The sequence below is a fragment of the Poeciliopsis prolifica genome, unplaced genomic scaffold, assembly GCF_027474105.1.
Source record: "Poeciliopsis prolifica strain line A6 unplaced genomic scaffold, Auburn_PproV2 SCAFFOLD010, whole genome shotgun sequence".
NCBI classification, from domain to species: domain Eukaryota; kingdom Metazoa; phylum Chordata; class Actinopteri; order Cyprinodontiformes; family Poeciliidae; genus Poeciliopsis; species Poeciliopsis prolifica.
Window position 1 is genome coordinate 9,108,951 of NW_026562385.1, and position 17,077 is coordinate 9,126,027.

At 45.4% G+C, this 17,077-nt stretch overlaps 1 protein-coding gene across 2 annotated transcripts; it reads left to right on the forward strand.

The window, feature by feature from the left end:
* Positions 1-871: 871 nt before the first annotated feature.
* Positions 872-17,014, forward strand: rnf216 (ring finger protein 216). 2 transcript variants are annotated; one of them, XM_055035109.1, is made up of 17 exons: positions 872-1,101; positions 1,966-2,083; positions 2,734-2,883; positions 2,988-4,049; positions 4,773-4,849; positions 4,945-5,053; positions 5,859-6,020; positions 6,123-6,234; positions 6,362-6,495; positions 6,813-6,863; positions 7,584-7,721; positions 8,496-8,644; positions 8,742-8,820; positions 13,019-13,116; positions 14,530-14,752; positions 15,846-15,915; positions 16,241-17,014. In XM_055035109.1, exons 2-17 carry the CDS (start codon positions 2,027-2,029, stop codon positions 16,606-16,608), a joined length of 3,039 nt encoding a protein of 1,012 aa, XP_054891084.1. In that variant the 5' UTR covers positions 872-1,101; positions 1,966-2,026; the 3' UTR covers positions 16,609-17,014. The 2 variants fall into 2 exon arrangements, with proteins under 2 accessions (XP_054891084.1, XP_054891085.1); XM_055035110.1 differs by having other exon boundaries at positions 874-1,101; positions 2,753-2,883.
* Positions 17,015-17,077: the final 63 nt, after the last annotated feature.

Here is a 17,077-nt window from a genome sequence, read left to right on the forward strand (position 1 = left end):
GGAAACTCAGGTCTTTTGGACTGCAGGGGGGTCCTTCTCCTTCTTTTGCTTGTTCTTCCCTGTTTTTTATGGCGCTTGGCAAATAACTTTTAGTTGCACAACTGCCACCTTCCAGATTGGAGTATGGATCAGATGCTTTTACTACTAAAATCTATCCAAAACACCCGTTCTTCTTAACAAACTAAAAACACTAAAAACTACATTCCCGGATTATCTCTGAAACAATTCCCTTATCTCTATTTAACTTTTATTCCCATTCTAAATTTCTAATTAACAAGGGAGTACTTTAAAGAGCCTCTTTGACTTTAGTGTTATCAGCTATTTTCTATGGTGCTTTGCATTAAAACAGCAGCTATGGCTAAGATAAGCTAATCCAGCTCTATGCTAAAATGCCCGTACAACCCAATGCAGGTGGTGGGAGACAGAGAGACTCTGGCTACAGTAACATCACTATTATATATCTCAAATTTAGGCCTTAAAATGGTTTTGAGTTCATTTTGTCCACACTGGCTGCGCTTCGCGAGGAAGGATGAACAAAAATGTGTCGTGTCCATGCCACAACCAACCTGCAGTTGCAGCAGCATCACGGTGAGCATTCAGAGTGGCTGAATTCAAATGCATGCCACACTTTTTAGATTTTTATTCAATGGGGGGAAAAAAAAGTTAATCACGTTTCAATTTCCTTCTTCCTGGTGAATTTATTTGTGTTGTTCTATTGTGCAGAATGTACTTAAAATGGATAGAATTTTTTGGTGGTATTTTCCAAATACCTTGGAAACCAAAACTTGATCTTGTTTCCATTCCAGAAATAGTTTGTCTCGTAATTTTAAGTCTTTATCACTTATATCTAAAAATGTCTGTATAGAGCTTACTAAAGAAGTGATTTAGCAAAATAATAACACTTTTGCTTCATCTTCCCTGTCTGCGCGAGTTGAAAACGCTCTGCCCGTCTTAAAGACTACATTTCCCAGCATCCACCAGGAGGACGTAGGCGCCTCTTCATGTTTTGGCAGTTTCTCACCGATAAAGCGACGCGGATATAGAGCCCATCAAGGAGACAGACCACCAGGATTTTTAGTGGTTATCCACGACAAAGCTACGGTATTCAACCTTTTTATTCCGTGGGGTTTTCATTATTTGACAGTAAAAAACCGGGTTTCACTCCTTACGCGACTGACTCGAAGCGCTGCTAGTGACTAAAGAAAAACCCTGACTTCTGTCAGCTAACCAGTTACCCTTCTAGCTAGCTAGCCAGGCGTGCTAACACACATCGAGTCAAGCGACTCCGAGCAGAGCGGAAAAGAGTGACGATAAGTGGCCTGTTTGTTTTCAAAAAGCCCCAGCCTCGGTGCTCTTTGTGTCGTGGCCGCGTCGGGGCTGTTGTCAGTGCGATCAACACAGCGCAACGACTCGGAGCAAAACTACGGCAGTAGCAGCAGCAGCACTCTTAGTTCCTGCTGTTGGCAGAAACCTCTTAGCCGCACGTGAGATTTGGGTTGATTTCAAGCATATTTGAGCGAGTGCTGGGGCTGAAACAGCCACACCTTTCTGTCAAATGTAACAGAAATGTGGGGGAAGCGGTAACCAGACTGGGTGAACGATCTACTTTAAGGTTAGCCATCAGTGTTGATTTCCTGGTAATCCGTGATTTGTTTACCTCTCAAATCTCAAAGTGTGACGGCTGCAGACCCGACTCTGGATCGCCTTTTTTTTATTCTTTGCATGACGTATGTGTGTTATGACAACAAGTGATGCATTAAAATGAAACCAACTGGTGGATTTTAGGGGATTTCTGTCTGCATTGATAATCCAGAGTGTGACTCATGTTGCTTACCGCTATAGATCCACAGTCACCGGACAGAAACCTGCGTTTCTGATGATCCAACTTTACACAGTGTGGAGAGAGAAAGATGATATGGCTTAACTTTCATGATGAAAGCTCCCTCTCACTCTCTCTCTGTGTAGATGCTACTGACTGGGCAGTGACTGTCAGTGTGAGCTGGTTAGCGCTGCTTCACAATGGCCGATGGACATGATGATGATGTCATCCACCTGGCCAGCTTCAACGTGCACCGGAGCCAAGGTGGGTCTCATCACTGACATGCAGTGCATCACGTTTTTGTCACATTACAACAAGAAGAAGGAAAAATAGTTGGATGCATGCCTTATGTGTGTGATGCTTTTGTCTGTGGACCTCAGTTATTAGACTCTTAGTTAGACGTATGTCTTGACTTTCACTAGGCCGTTTTAGCAGACGAATCTCAGGGTTTCCCCCAGAAAAGCTGTTGGGTTGGGTTAAAATGTTTTTTTTAAGGTCCTAATCTGTGAGAGAAAAGTATGACCCTAAGCATGACGAGTCCAACACCGTGTTTCACAGTGAGGATGGGGCGTTCAGGGTGACGCCGGCAAGCTGACCTCTGCCACACAGGCGTTACTTTTGGATGGATTTTTTTGTTGGGGTCAGAAATCCATTTCCAGATGGTAGAACAAATGTTAATATCCAGTTTTCTATTTGAAGAAACAATCCATCCAAACCACCTGGCATAAAGATCTATAAATCTGCTGCAAAATTCTGACAGATTTTTGTGTTTATGTTCAGAAATGTGTCTGTGTATCACTTGATTCCCTTGCAATTGATCAATTATTCCTCAGTTCTTTTGACAGCTGAGATTAATAAAGTGGATTATTGTCTTGTAGCGTTTAGTGTTCCCATGTTTGCTATCGATCCGGCAGTGTGTTTGTGTGCATGCAGGCTCTCGTTCGGGTCAAAAGGAGTTGATCACCATTTCCGACGACTCGGATGAAGAGCCAGTGACCTTTTTACCTGGCAGTCCGGTTTTAGTCCCAGACGACGGCGATGACGACGACGTCAGCATACTGGAGGTGGCCGACATGTCGATCAGAGGCTTTGTCTCATGTTTTCTTTTTTTTCTGCTTATGTACCATTTTCCCTTTGTGGATTTGTTGTGTTTGTAATTTTCTTGCAGGTACCGCCTCCGGCACGCAGAAACATCATCCGCCAAGCAGCCAAATGGAGCGGGATCTTACACAACCCGGGTCAAAGCAGCGAGATGGCCACCGCCGGGGACCCGGGCTCTGCTGCCTCTTCTTCCAGAGACATCAGGACGAACCAGCCGGCCACACACACATTGACCGCTGCCCCGACGTTGCCCGCACAGCTTCAGCCAAAGTACCACATGTGCGCACGGCACCGGGACAACACGCCGGCCCGTCCCACCAACACCCCGTCTACCTCTAAGCCGTCTGGGACAGCCACCGTTTTTCAGGTTCAGCCAAGCACGCCCGGGCTCCTCCGGGGCCCCTCAGCGTGCGTACAGCGGCGTCAGAGACATGAAGCTGCAACCGCGGCGTGTTCCTCCGCCAAGCCTCAGGAGACGGCGAGTACGAGTGGATACACAGCAGTGGACGGGACTCAGGCCAGTACGTCGTCTGCGCACTCATGGACTCAGCCGCAGCCGGGCACGTCTGCGCAGCCCAAGGTCTTCCAGGTGAACCTGGTCATGCTTCCGCAGTCGCCCAGCATCCGGGCGTCGGCGCTCATAACCCAGCCTCAGCAGCGGCCCAAGAACTCTCCGTCGCACAATCAGCTGCAGGGGAATCTGATTCAGATCGAGCCGCAGCCTTTGGCCCAGGCCCCAGCCCAGACGCCTCAGGCCGCGCCCGTCGTCCCGCCCGCAGTTCTAATCGCCGCCGCCCCAGAAAGATTAGGTCCTCCTGAAGCGGGCCACCGGATCATCCTGGGGAGCCAGGCGCCGGCGGAGACCGTCCCGGATCCCCTGCCGCAGGCCTCGGTGGCGGCGGTGCCCGCCCACGAAGTCCGGCCAGCCAACCCGGCGGTGCCCCACGACGGAGGAGGGGCTGCCGGGCTTATCCTGGCCCCAGAGCAGGTAAATCCAGCGCCGGCTCTGGTGGCTGTGCCCCCTGCACCAGAGGCCGTTCCCCAGATAGAGGATGCCAGACCCGGACCCTCGGCGCCGCAGGACAGACCGGACCAGCAGCCTCACGTTAGAGCCCTCATCACTGGAGTTGTGAGTATCTCATACTCTTTTCTCCTCTCTACCCAACAACCATTTAAACGTATTCACATCCATCAAAGCTGGAGCTTTTACTGAAAGACGATGTTTACATATTTATTCAAACTGTCACGTTATGAGACAGAAAATCTGTGTTCTTGGTGTAAAGAAAGATACATGTGAAAAAGTCGTGGAGTTAATTGTAATTAAATTTTTTTTCATATTGCAAATAAATATCTTCCTCTTAAAATGGTCCAGTCAAAGTCCAAATCCTAAAACCAACGGACAATCTGTGGTGAGACGTGAACATAGAGGCTCTCCATTCAAATTAGAATGGATGGTAGAGACTCGCTTGAAGGGACATATGCTAAATTTCTCCATATTTGATGACGAAATGGCCACAGCATGACTCCACTGTCACCGTGCTTTACAGTGGGGACGTTGTGTTCACAGTGACGTCATTGTTTCCTCACCTTGTGGCGAGATTTATATTGAGATGAAATCGCACACAGCTGGACTCTATTTAATCATCAGGCAACATCTGAAGGCAGATTTTCTTTTTTTTTTTCTTCATTTTTTTTAGGGGATCAGAAATTATGGTAATGAATACAATGTTTAAGATTTTTCTTTTTCTTTCAGAAGTTGAACTTTATGTGTCATTTTTCTTTCAAATCCACATTTCTGCACTGCTTTGGCCAGGACCGTCACATAACTTCTGTTTCTCTGTCTCTCCTCCAGCTGGATCTACTCCCAGACGTCCAGGAAGCGTATGTAGCAGAACTGATCCTGAGGAATAATGTGAAAGACTTGAATGTGTAAGAAGCACAAATACATATATTTAGGAGAATTCGCCTCTACATTTGTTCACCCCGACGCGAAGCAATTTAAACTCTTCCCGTTCCGGTCGCAGGATCTGCAACCTGCTGCTGGAGAATCCAGAGTATCCGAGGAGGGAGGCGGCAGCAGCCACAGCCGCTCCCACCAGCATCCTGCTGGAGTCAGGAGACGCGCAGGTGGAGGTGGGTGCTGCTCTGTTAGTCCTCCCCTCCCGAAGGTTCCACTTCATGAGGGATTTCAGTCGCTGAACTCAAAAGTCAGAACCTACGCTCCAGAAAAAGCGATTGGTGGTCCGGTTCTGCTGTTTGATTTTGGCATCAGCCTATAGGAATAGCTCTGCCCGCTGCATTGTCTTACAAAAAGAATTCAAAAAATTGTAGAACGAAAATAAACTTTGAAGAACATTCATGTTGTCTTAAAAAGAATATTTAAAAAATGAAATTATTAAAGTGCTGATGTCTTAAAAAGTAATTAGAAAAAAATAATCAATTGTAAAGGTGATGCCGTCTTTAAAAATAATAATAAAAAGAAAGTTAAGAAAAATAAATAATAAAGAAAAGTATTTCTGTCTTTGACAAAAGTAATAAAGAAGCTGTTCAATTAGAAATAATACAATAAAATAAATTAGTAAGAAATAAAGTAATAATAATAAATAAAGGTAGTGCTGTTGTGGAGTCCATCGTGTGCAGAAGCTGTCATTGATTAAAACGCTCCCTTTGAATCCTACAATGTACAAATTAATTGGGTTTCATTAAGAAAGTAAACAGTTTTTCCAAAACCTTTGCTATTTAAGGTCATTTTCAGCACCTTCCAACTCTTTCTGGCACTCCTGGTAAAGAAAAATAAATGTTTGCAGTACAATTTAGAAAAATCCAAACTTTACTTTAAATACAGAGCAGAAAATGCACTTTAAAGGAAAAATCGCTTGTTTTTTGTGCGTCAGTCACTTATCTGAGAATGAAGGACGCGTGTTTTTTGTTCTTTCAGGTGACTGAGGACCTGTTCGACTATGCCAAGCTGAGCACGGTGGGGCCCATGGTGATCATGCAGGCTGCCGACTTGCTGATGGCAGACTTCAGGATGCTCAGCTGTCAGGACATCAAATGGGCCCTGAACGCCCTGAAGGGACACTATGCAATCACACGCAAGGTGCCGCTGCTGCTCTCTGACAGCACGAATCTCAGAAATGTGAACATACCTCGCCGGTAGCCTGTTTCATGTCCATCACACGGGGGTTTCATTTTTTATCAGGCCTTATGTGAAGCTCTGAAGAAGTGGCAGGAATCCGGTGACCCGTCCGGAAAGAGACGACGGAGCAGGACCTCGTCGGAGCGCTGCTACATCGATTTTCATTTTGAGCACGGTAATGATAATCGTTTTTATAGCCTGCTCATCGGTTTGCAGAACATTCTTTCTTGCCAATGAATAAGTCGCAACACAAACTGGAAAACAGGTTCTCAGGTTGACGAGGATCCCGTTTTTTACACCAGGTTCTTATAGGTTGGACAGAAGGATGTATTTTTTGGAGAACGACCGGCGCTACTGCAGGACGTACAACAATCTGGAAGGTTCTGTCCAAAAGGAGCTGTCGTTCTATCAGCAGAAGGCCAAGGAGTGGGCTGAGGTACACAGACTTGTTTTCTGAACTATTAAAGCAGCTTCATCTCTTTTCATGTTAAGTTTTTTTTCAACATTTTTTTTTTTGCCAGATTTTATTTATATCTTTCATGGTCTATAAAGCCCATCAGTGACATAAAAGCCTTTAGTTATAGAGTCCATGATGGGGTTCCACAAGGTTCAGTTCTTGGCCCATTTTTTTATGGCACGTATTTACAGAGGATTTTGGCTACAAAGCTGTCAATTATACAACATAATTGATCAAATTTCTTAATATAAGTGCCCCTGCTAATGGTGATAATAATAATCCGTCTCTGTCTCCAGCATGAAGACTTCCTCCTTGCTCTCCAGGTCAACGAAGATGAATATAAGAAGGTATGAACGACGTATTTTAGCTCCACTGATTTTATTTGCTACAACCCAGTGCTTCATTTGACCGAACAGTACCTGGCTGCTTTACTGTGGTTACTCTATCTTGTGTGACAAAGTTACTGCTCAGTTTAGTGTGTGTTTGTTTCAGATACAGGACGCCACGTCTTAAACATTCTGTTACTTTGAAACAGCGAAGTGAGAAAAGACGACCTCAGTTTTCAGAGACACAAAGTTCAACAGGACACATTTTCAAACAAGATTACTTTCATGCCTCTGTTTTTCGCTTCCCCCGATTTCCAAGAATAGCTAAATAAGCTCAATCAAAAGTTACAACCAACCTGTTCTTATTGTTCTCGAAGCAGATGAGGTACAGATAAATTCTCCAGTCACCCTGAAGGCACTTCCCAGGATAAGTGGGTTTTCTCATTTAAAAGCTAAACACCATCAACAAAAAGTTCACCGTTACCACGGGAGCATAGCTCAGTGTCCAGCTTAACAGTGTTCAGCACCTGTTGAGAAAAATATTTGAATAAAGTGTAAATAGGAGCTTTACACTCCTAAGAGCTATTATATATATAGCTCTGCCAAATTATTATTTTTTATGTTGACTTCTCTTTTTTTTTCTTAAAAAATGAATTGAAAAGAAAGTTTGGTTTCAGGTATTTGTCAGGATGTGCCGATAGGCGACTTGTGTTGGTAAACGTTGGTTTGTTCTCTGCACAGGACGGTCAGCTGATCGAGTGCGGCTGCTGCTACGGGGAGTTTGCCTTTGAGAAGATGACGCAGTGCTCGGACGGACACCTGTTCTGCAAGGAGTGCCTGGTTAAATACGCTCAGGAGGCCGTGTTTGGCTCCGGCAAGGTACGGTCCGCCTCTGGCGTCATCAGAACATGACAACATGTCTACGGCCTTGAAGTGTCTCACATTTTCTTACGTTGCAGTCAGAAATTTCAGGGTATTTTAAGATGTGTGTCTTATGAAAACAAAAAAGAATGTGAAAGTGACTGTACTTCTTGTTAAAACTTTTTTAGTAACAGTGTTCAGATTCTGCAACAGCAGGAGTTTTAGGACCATATCGAAGGATTTTATTTTTAATTACAAAAAAAGTTGTGGAAATATGAGAGTTAAGTCGTAGTAAAGCGAGAATAAAGTTGTAATAATAGATTGAAATAGGAATTTTACATTGGCTCATCATGACAATACCACATTGTGGTTGAAACATGGTGGTGACAGAATCATGCTGTGGGGAATTTTATCAGCTGTTGGTTGGAACTGAAAGCAGGGGAATCCTGGAAACAACACGTTGTAGATGTACAGGAAGGAACAATGTGCAAAAGTGATGGACTTCCTCCAAAATATTGGAAGAGGTTGAATATAAATGCATGCCACACTTTTCAGTTCTTTACTGAGGGAAAAACATGAAATCCAGTTTTTCTTTGTCGTTCCACTTCACCTTTAAGGGTTTTATTTATTTATTTTTTTTAAGTTTAAGGGTTGTGAATACTTGTAGTCGCCAGTTTACTTTCTTCATCAAACGCAGGTGTAGACGGGACCCGCGAGATAAATCGCAGCTGTGTAGCAGCTGGCAGGTGTCGCTCGCTCTGACGACAGGAGTGTGTGCGTTCTGTGTTGCAGTCGGAGCTGAGCTGCATGGAGGACGGCTGCCCGTGCTCCTACCCCATGTGTGAGCTGCAGAAGGTCCTCCCCGACAACATCCTGTGCAAATACAACGAGAGGCAGGCGGAGGAGGCGGTGGCGGCCACCTGCGCCGACGAGCTAGTGAGGTGAGGCGCGGCGCAACCCCGAAGAAGGAACTGCGACAAATGCGTCTGTCTTCTCGCTTCCTGACCCGTCTCTCTCCGTTCCTCTCGGCTCTCGCAGGTGTCCGTTTTGTAACTTCCCGGCCTTGTTGGACAAAGACATGTCTCTGTTCAGCTGTCCCAACCCGCGCTGCCGCAAGGTCAGTCCACCCGCCTCTACCTCTGCAGACCTCTTTTAAGCCTCATATTAAAATCAAAGTCCAGACTGTGGTTCTAACCGTCATAAATTACACCACATAAATCTCCTCAGTCCAATCGAAGCGAGAGTGAAGGTTCCTCTCTCTTCCTCTATTTTTTTTTTTTATCTCTGCGTCTCCTCCTTCTGTCTCAGGAATGCAGGGATTGTGTGTGTGTGTGTGTGTGTGTGTGTGTGTGTGGTGTGTGTGTGTGTGGCTTTCTTTCTGGTGAGATTATCATAGGAATTCCAGTGTGAAATGCTTTAGTGTTTGTGGGAAAGAAAGTGACAGAAACTCACAAATATGCCACCAGTTGTCATTCCTGCGACATAATCACAGCCCTGGTGTTTTGCTCTCGGTTAGTTCTTGGCTTTCTGCTGCTGGGAATGTCCCACAGTTACATCTCCTCCACAAACTCTTATCTCTGTTATTGAATAAGAGAACAAAGTTTGCGTCTGTCTTAAAGGTGTGTATTTTTTTTCCTGCTGGTGCTTTGCTAAAAGGGAAAGGCCTCTGTTAGCTTATAACTATTCACTTTGTTTTTGTTTTTTTCCAAATAATTGTTAGTTACTCAAGTTTTTTTTTTTTTTTGTCATACCGCTTAAATGTTTTCACCTTTCGACATGTTAGATTCTCCAAATTCAGTGTTTTATATTATAAAGCAGCAGAAACTCGTCACAATTGTTGCATAACAGTGTTCCAACTCGTCCCCCTTTACTCTGATCCCAACAGTAAAACTGTGTGTGATTTAGTCTCTTTTCTGTGAAGATTTGTTGGAGAGCAAACTGGACAAGTTTTTTTATTATTTTTTTTTTAGAGCAGAAACGATTAATTGTGATTAATCAATTATCAATATAACCGTAAAATATTTTAGCAATCAATTCATTATCAAGCGACTCGAAAAATGTTAAGGACAGATTCTAATCCAGACACGTTAATCGGGTTGAGGCGTGTTGTAAAAAGGCCTGCAGGCCTCCAGTGTCGCTTCCACAGGAATGTCCCCAGGGGATCCGAGGTGAAACCAAAATTGTCCCACTATTTAGTTTCTCTTTTGCTTTTTTTCCACCTTGCATGATGCTGACATTTAGTTGCAGCTGCGCATGTTTGTAGAACAACAATCAGGCGGTCTGGTCTGCGTAGGAAGAAGTGAGCCGTGGCGTTTGCCTTAGTCGGCCTCCAGGTGGAGCCAGAGGTTCACTGATTGTCCTGCACAAGTTGGCTTCCTGCCTTGCTTCCTCCCTCCTGATCCAGAGCAGAAAAAGTTCGACAGACTTCTTCTTCTTTGGTTCTGATTCATCGCTAATTAGCCTGAACAGTTCCCAGCAGCTGGGCTGGGCTCAGAGGGAACCACATGCTCTATCCGTTTTAGGCTTTGTCTTTTTGTTCCTTCTTGGCAGCAAGCTCTGGCCCAGTAAAACGGGCTTCTTCTTTGTTGTGTGTAAAAACATGAGGGTGTGTTTTGCTGTTTGCTTCACGCACACATAAACACCTGGAGTCCGTTAAACAGACGCAGGGACCGGCTCCTGGTAGCGGTTGGCCCGTTGTGGCCCCACAGGGAGGGACATCGTTATGTAACCAGCACACTTCCGTCAAGCCCCGCCCCTCCAGCCGCCACCCCATTGGCCGGCTCTTCTCCTCTGCTTTCTTACTGGTTGGGGAAGCTGCTAACATCATTTTGAAACGATCCGGTTCTGTTTTGACCCAGTTTCTCGTCCGTGTGTGTTAATGCGATCCACATGTGTCTGGGCCTTTGTATTTGCTGTCAGAACCACCAACACAAACATGTGTGGAACTTTGCAAAGTCTCTACTTTTAACTCTTGAAAAAAAATTTTAATGCATAATTTACACTTAACTGGGTGCATAATTGTCACAATAAATCATTTCGTCCCAAGATAAATTAAAAGGAGCTCAATAATTTCTATTTGCCTGACATGTTTTTCTCTTTCCTCTCACTCTTTCTGTCGAAAACAGAATTAAAAAAAGCCTTCGGTCTCATCTACCTGCTTTTACTGAAGGACTGTTTTACTGAAGGACTCCATAATTCATTTTATTTGTTTCTGTTTAGCAGACATTTAAAATGACTCTGCTAAATATTCGTTAGATATTAATGTTTGTGGGTTTGTTTTCTTGTATTATTTTGCCTCTTACTTGAAAACGGCCTCAAAACAACAATATAATCGTTTGTCGCGATAACTCCTGGGGCAGTTTATCGTCCGGCATCATAACAATTGTGAAGCAGAGTTTGGAGGTGGGAATAACTCCTTGAGTGTGTTCAGCGGGGTGTGAACACTTTTCATGAAGCACTTTGACGCTCTTTGCATCTCACTGCCTCCGTCTCGTCGTGTTTTCTGAATTTCCTTCCTTCCTCCTTCTGCAGTTAAACGCTCACCTCTGCACAGCCTCAGTGATCCCGTCTCAATCAGGAGCGCCTTATAAGGGCTGCTGCAGCACCAGAGAGCAGCGGCATGGGAGGGGAGAAAAGATATGAATGAAACCGGGCGAAGGGAGGGCCAGAGCTGAGGGAGAGGAGCGGCGAGTTGGAGCAAGTAGTAAAAGAAGGCGAGGCTTGTTAAAAGATTGTTGGGTTTTTTTTTTTTTGTTTTTTTTTTTAAGCGAATGTGTGTTTTACCTCTGTCACGCCTTTAGTCTCACACAGGTGAAGCGCTCCGGGGCGGACGAAGCCACGCCCCTTTGAGGTCGGACCCTGACGCCGTTATTTTTAGCCGCGCTATAAGAGCTCAGGTGTCTTTCTGCTTTTCAGTCGCACGCTTTCACTCCCTTGTGTTGCTCGTCTTCTCGCTCTCTGTACACCCACTAGGGGGCGATCTTTCTCTACTCCATCTCTATTTTTCTTCCCCTCCCCTCCTCTGCCCCTCTTTGTTTGATCCGAGGTTATTTTTTTTCCCCCTCTCCTCTTCTCCCCGCTGCAGACCGGTTCCTGTTTCCTCCCTCATTTTTTTTTTTTTTTTTAACTTTTTTGTCTTCGTCGTCTCTCCTTCTGCAAACTCCAACAATAATCCAGTTCCTCACCCTTTGGCTGAACCTGCACGCCGCACAGCCGCGTCAGGAAAAACACAGATGAGAAGCAGATTTGTGCAGACGGTGATTAAAGGATGCAGAAACTTAGGCGTGACCGCCTCCCCACGTAAAAAAGGTCAGATCGGATCTCGCCGCATCAGCTGTCTATCGCCGCGCTCGTCAATATTAGACGAGCGACTCAAATATTTATGGCGGCACCACTCGGCTAAGGGTTAGGCGAGGGGAACCATCCGAGGCGGGCACGGCGTCTGCGGCGCCGCCGGCGAGGCAAAGCAGGCCGGAGGACGGAGTTCGCTCTTGTTCCTAGGCAACCGAGCATCATGCAGCCGCAGACAGACGTTTGCGGCAAAAGAGAAAAAAAAAAAAAAAAGGGACAAAAGCTGCACCTACATGTCTGCGAATGGGGTGTGTGCTGCAGTGGCCACGGCAGCAGCATACAGAGCAGATGATGGAGGGTGGGGGCGTGGCTCTTAATGCAGCGCGCCTCTGGTTTGGCGTGGATTTGGAAGATGTCAGAGAAGATGGATGACATGCGGTGTGGAACTGCAGGTCTTGGCAACAGTCACCAAGGCGACGGTGTGGAAGGAGAAAAAAATAAATAAATACCGATTTCTATTTGACCTGAAAATTGCACTTGAAATTGGGATTTCTTTCTTGTCAGCTGGTAGCTCAGCAAACATGTTGAAGGAATTTGGTCAACTTTTCGGCCCACCTGCAAACAAGCTGTCAAAGTGAAACACGGCAGTGGCAGCGTCATCCTGATGGGGGCGCTCGTCTTCAGCAGCTGGACAATAAATCGGTATCAATATCTGTTGATATCGATAGATAAATATATCTAGATGTAGAACATTCAACAATTTTCCTGCATTGCATAAACAACAACAAAAAACTCATTTCAAAAGCAGTTGCACACACACTTAGTAACACAACATATTATTTCATAAGTGTCCGATTTAAACACATTTTCATAAAATCTCTGGCGGTTGTTGCATTTAAAACCAGACGAAGGACGGCGTTTCCGTGCTCTCGTTCCTCTAAATGTGACAGATTTTCATGCAGGTGGAGTAAAACAACAACCTGTCAAACGTTCTCGTCTGATTTTGCTGTTTGGTTTTCCTTTAGGAGAGCTGCAGGAAGTGTCATGTCCAGTGGAAGCAGCACGTGGGAAAAACCTGCGAGCAGGTTCTGGAGAGAGACGAGATCCGCATGAGAGTTCTGTTGTAAGTTCCCTCAGACATCTGCTTATTGCTGCATTCGTCAGCGTTCGACTCAACGGAGACCAAAGGCCTCTGACACAAACGTTTACTCGTCTCGGTGTTTCGTTTTTCCACCCATTTTGACACTTTGTGCGCATTCGGATTCGAGTCCCTGCTCGTTTTCCCGTCCTGCCGTCCCTCTCTGTGAAGAGAGGATGCTGGGTAAACAATATCAGTTTCCCGGACGACGCTCCGGGAAGCAGCCGTGTCGGCGGGCCGGCTGCTTCCTTTCGACCCAGCAGGCTCAGAGGCGCCACTTCCTGTTTTCGGTGCAGCTTTACTTCCTGGTGCTGAAAGACACAGGAAGGGATCTGGTAGATGAATCAGTCGTCCTGTTGTAACGGGACGAAACCAGGCGGCTCAGAGGACGGGTTTTGCACTTTCCCACAAGAGTGGAAAAGTCTGCAACTTCACGCGTCTAAAATTAAGGCCTTAAAATGTCTTATACTTATCTTTTGTCCCTGTAGGACGATTTATATTCCATGTAGAAAAGTTTGAGTCGCACACAGGCTTCTTCATTATGTTCTGTAATCCCAAGCAGTTGATGCTACCGCTAACTAGCTGCTAATAAGTCTTTGATAGCTAGCTAGCTAGATTTTTGTTTGGCGTCCATGATTGGTAAGTGTACCACCAGCTGTCCGAACAACGTTGGACTTTGCCATTAGCTCACTTCTGTTGCCAACTTGTACGACGCTGCAAAGCTTCTGGGCAAACAAACGTTTGGCACTGAATGAATTAAATGTGCAACTTTCTTTTGTGCACATTCGTTGTGATTCAGGTCCTGAATTTCATTCAGATTGGTCTTTAAAAAGTCTTAAATTTGTGTATGTGTGTAAATGAGGCCCAATGTCTTAAACTCATTAGAAAATATGCAAGTTGGCCTTTAAATATGTTTATTACAGATCTTAAATTTCGTTGCAGAAAAACTATTCAACCTCCTACCTTCTTTGTAGTTTTTCTGTCCGGCAAGAAATTTGAGTAGCACACAAAACGTCTTTCTTGCGTTTTGTGACTTGAGGTGGTTCATGCTAACTAGCTGCTTATAAAGCTTTGCTAGCCAGTGTAAATCATTGCCAGTTGACTGAACTGCTTCACTTTTATTGCAAATGCTTCGTGTGTTTTAGGCAAAAGAAAAAGTTTGGCGCTGCTGTGTAAAGTACGTGATTTCCTTTTCTACGTTTCTGTTGTGATCCAGGTCTTAAATTTCAGTCATAAACATCTTAAAAAGTCTTGAATTTGAGTGGGTGAAACCTGCAGGAACGCTGCTTCGTTGTTGTGAAGTAAAAAGCGCGAGTGGCTGCAGACTGTGTGTCGAAACGACCTTCCCGGTCTCGTGTCTCTGTGTGAACCGTCTCCATGTCGCCGTTCTAACCGCAGCGAGGAGCGGATGACGGCGGCGCGGGTCAGGAAGTGCGTGAAGTGCGGGACGGGCCTGGTGAAGTCGGAGGGCTGCAACCGGATGTCGTGCCGCTGCGGCAGCTTCATGTGCTACCTGTGCCGGGAGCCCATCACCGGCTACAACCACTTCTGCCAGCACGCCCGCTCCCCCGGCGCCCCCTGCAGGCACTGTCGCAAATGCTCGCTGTGGACCGACCCCACGGTGAGTCTGAACACTCGCACTGTCTTTTTTTCTTGTTTTGTTAGCCTCGTATCCATCTCCTCGCCACCCACAGTGCTCCTTGGCTGCAGCTTCTCTGGCAACCAGAAGCATGATTTAGCTCCCAGCCGGCCAATGAGCTGGCACACAGCTCACCATGGCAACGGAGCCAAACGACGGGATTAAAAGCCGGGCTTGTAAAGATTCGCTGAAGAGAGGCGGCCGACCGCTTACCTTCACCAAACGCAAGCCAGATAATCTGCAAACAAAAAATAGATTGAAAATGACTCGTTTTTATGGACTTTTATCTATATTTTTCCATCTGTTTGTTGGAAGCTCTGGAATTTGCTTTTGTGATTTTTCAGTTTTAAATTGTTACAGAAAAATTTAAAGAGTGTTTGATTTCCTTTGTTTCCAGACTTTTTTTTTTCATTTTCTAAAGTTCAGTGATAAGAAAGATCTTAGCATTTTTAGCAAATTTTTAATTCACTTTCTTAGACATTTATTCCAACCTTTTTTTTTTTTTTTTTTAAATTTACTCATGATTTATCCAATGTATTTGCTTGTTTTGTTTTTAGCCCTTTGTGGCGTTTTGACAGCATCCTTCACTTTTAATCGGCCTGATTTTAACGTCTCTCCGCCGGTTTTTAAGTTTTTAAATGTTTTTAAAAGTTTTTAAGACGCGAAAACCACGGATATTTCCTGGGTTTTTTGTTTTGTTTTGTTTTTTGACTCGAATCTCTTTCTACCAGCGTTTCTGGCTGCAGCTGCTCCCTCTGGCTCTGGTTAAAATGCCGGAGCTCTGAAACTGTCGTGAAACGTAACAAGCTTTTGTTTGTGCGCTCCGTCTTCAGTGTTGCGTAACCCAGTCCGTTTATGGCTAATCTTTTTAGACGCAGCTGAAGTAAATTAGCTGAAACAGCTCTTTAATACTCTTCCACATTGGCTGCCGTTTAAATGATGTTGTCTCACAAATTGCCCAACGCACAGAGAGAGAGAGACCGACTGACATTCCAGCAGCTTCAACCGGAAACATTTTTGTGTTGTTGTTGTTTTTTGCTGAAAATCTAGAAAATGTTGTCTTTTATCTCTGCAGCAAGATGACGAGCGAATCATCCAGGAGATCCAGAAGGAGGGCGAAGCTGAGCTGAGCAAGAAGTGCACAGGTCAGTCGGCGTGACGGGTTCTGTGCCGCTTCTCTCAACTTCGCATCTCTGTTTTCTGAAAGACGGCAGAGGAAAGATCCGGACTCCCAGGATGTTTTAATCCGACTTCTGAAGGAGTTAGGATTTCACTGAAAAGTTCATTTATGTAGAAAAAGTGAAACTCATCATTAAATTTGTTGTGCTACAACAAAAGGACGAGCGTTAAAGAAGCTGGTGAACCTTATTCAGGTGTATTGATGGAAAGTTGAGAGGAAGGAAAAAGTTTCTGTCATGAATCCATCCAGCCATCGCTCCTTCTGAATCTATTTTCTTCTTCTTCTGTCAGATAATTCAGGGAAGCGGGTCGGCCCGCCCCCTGAGGCCATCAAAGACTCCAAACGGCCCCGTGTGGGTCCGCCCCCGGAGAACCCCCCGCAGCCCAACGCCCCGCCCGCGGCCCCCCACGTCCCCCAGGCGGTACAGGCCCCTCTGTTTGTCCCCCCTCGCGCCCGCTACCACCCGCCGCCGCAGGGCCGGATCTACCACCCCATCATCATCCCGCGGTTGCCCCCGGCGCCCTACGTGCCCCCGCTGCAGCACGTGCCCCCCCTGAACAATAACAACAACAACAACCAGCACAACCACAACCCGCCCTTCAACATGGACCTGCCCATGCACTACGGACCCCCGCCACACTACTACAGACGCTACTGAGAGCGAGACGAGTCGCCGCCCCGTCCCGACCGAGACGTCACGGCCAGGCTTCCTCTCTGCGTAACAAACGCCGAGATCAGAACTGCATTAAAGATGCAGCTCTCTGCTTGCTTTTTAATTTGCCTTCTGCTGACTTCAGTTATTCAAGAGGATTTTTACTTTTATTTTTTAGTTTCTCTCTCTCTCTCTCCGTCTCTCTCTACAGACCCGAACCGAGCCAACGGTTCGAGTCTGTCGAGACAATTTATGACTGGTTTCTACAAATATTTTTGAGTAATAAAATTGTATAAAAGTGAAAAACGGCGATGACAAAAAAAAAAAAAAAATACATTGAAGTTTAGCATTCCCGTCTGTATTTTTGTCTAACAGGTGTGAATTTTCTAATAATAAAGTTTTCTTCACGATGCCTCAGAATTCAGCCTCGTCTCACGCAGAAGGTAAAAAACCAAAACAAAAAAAAAACGGGCTG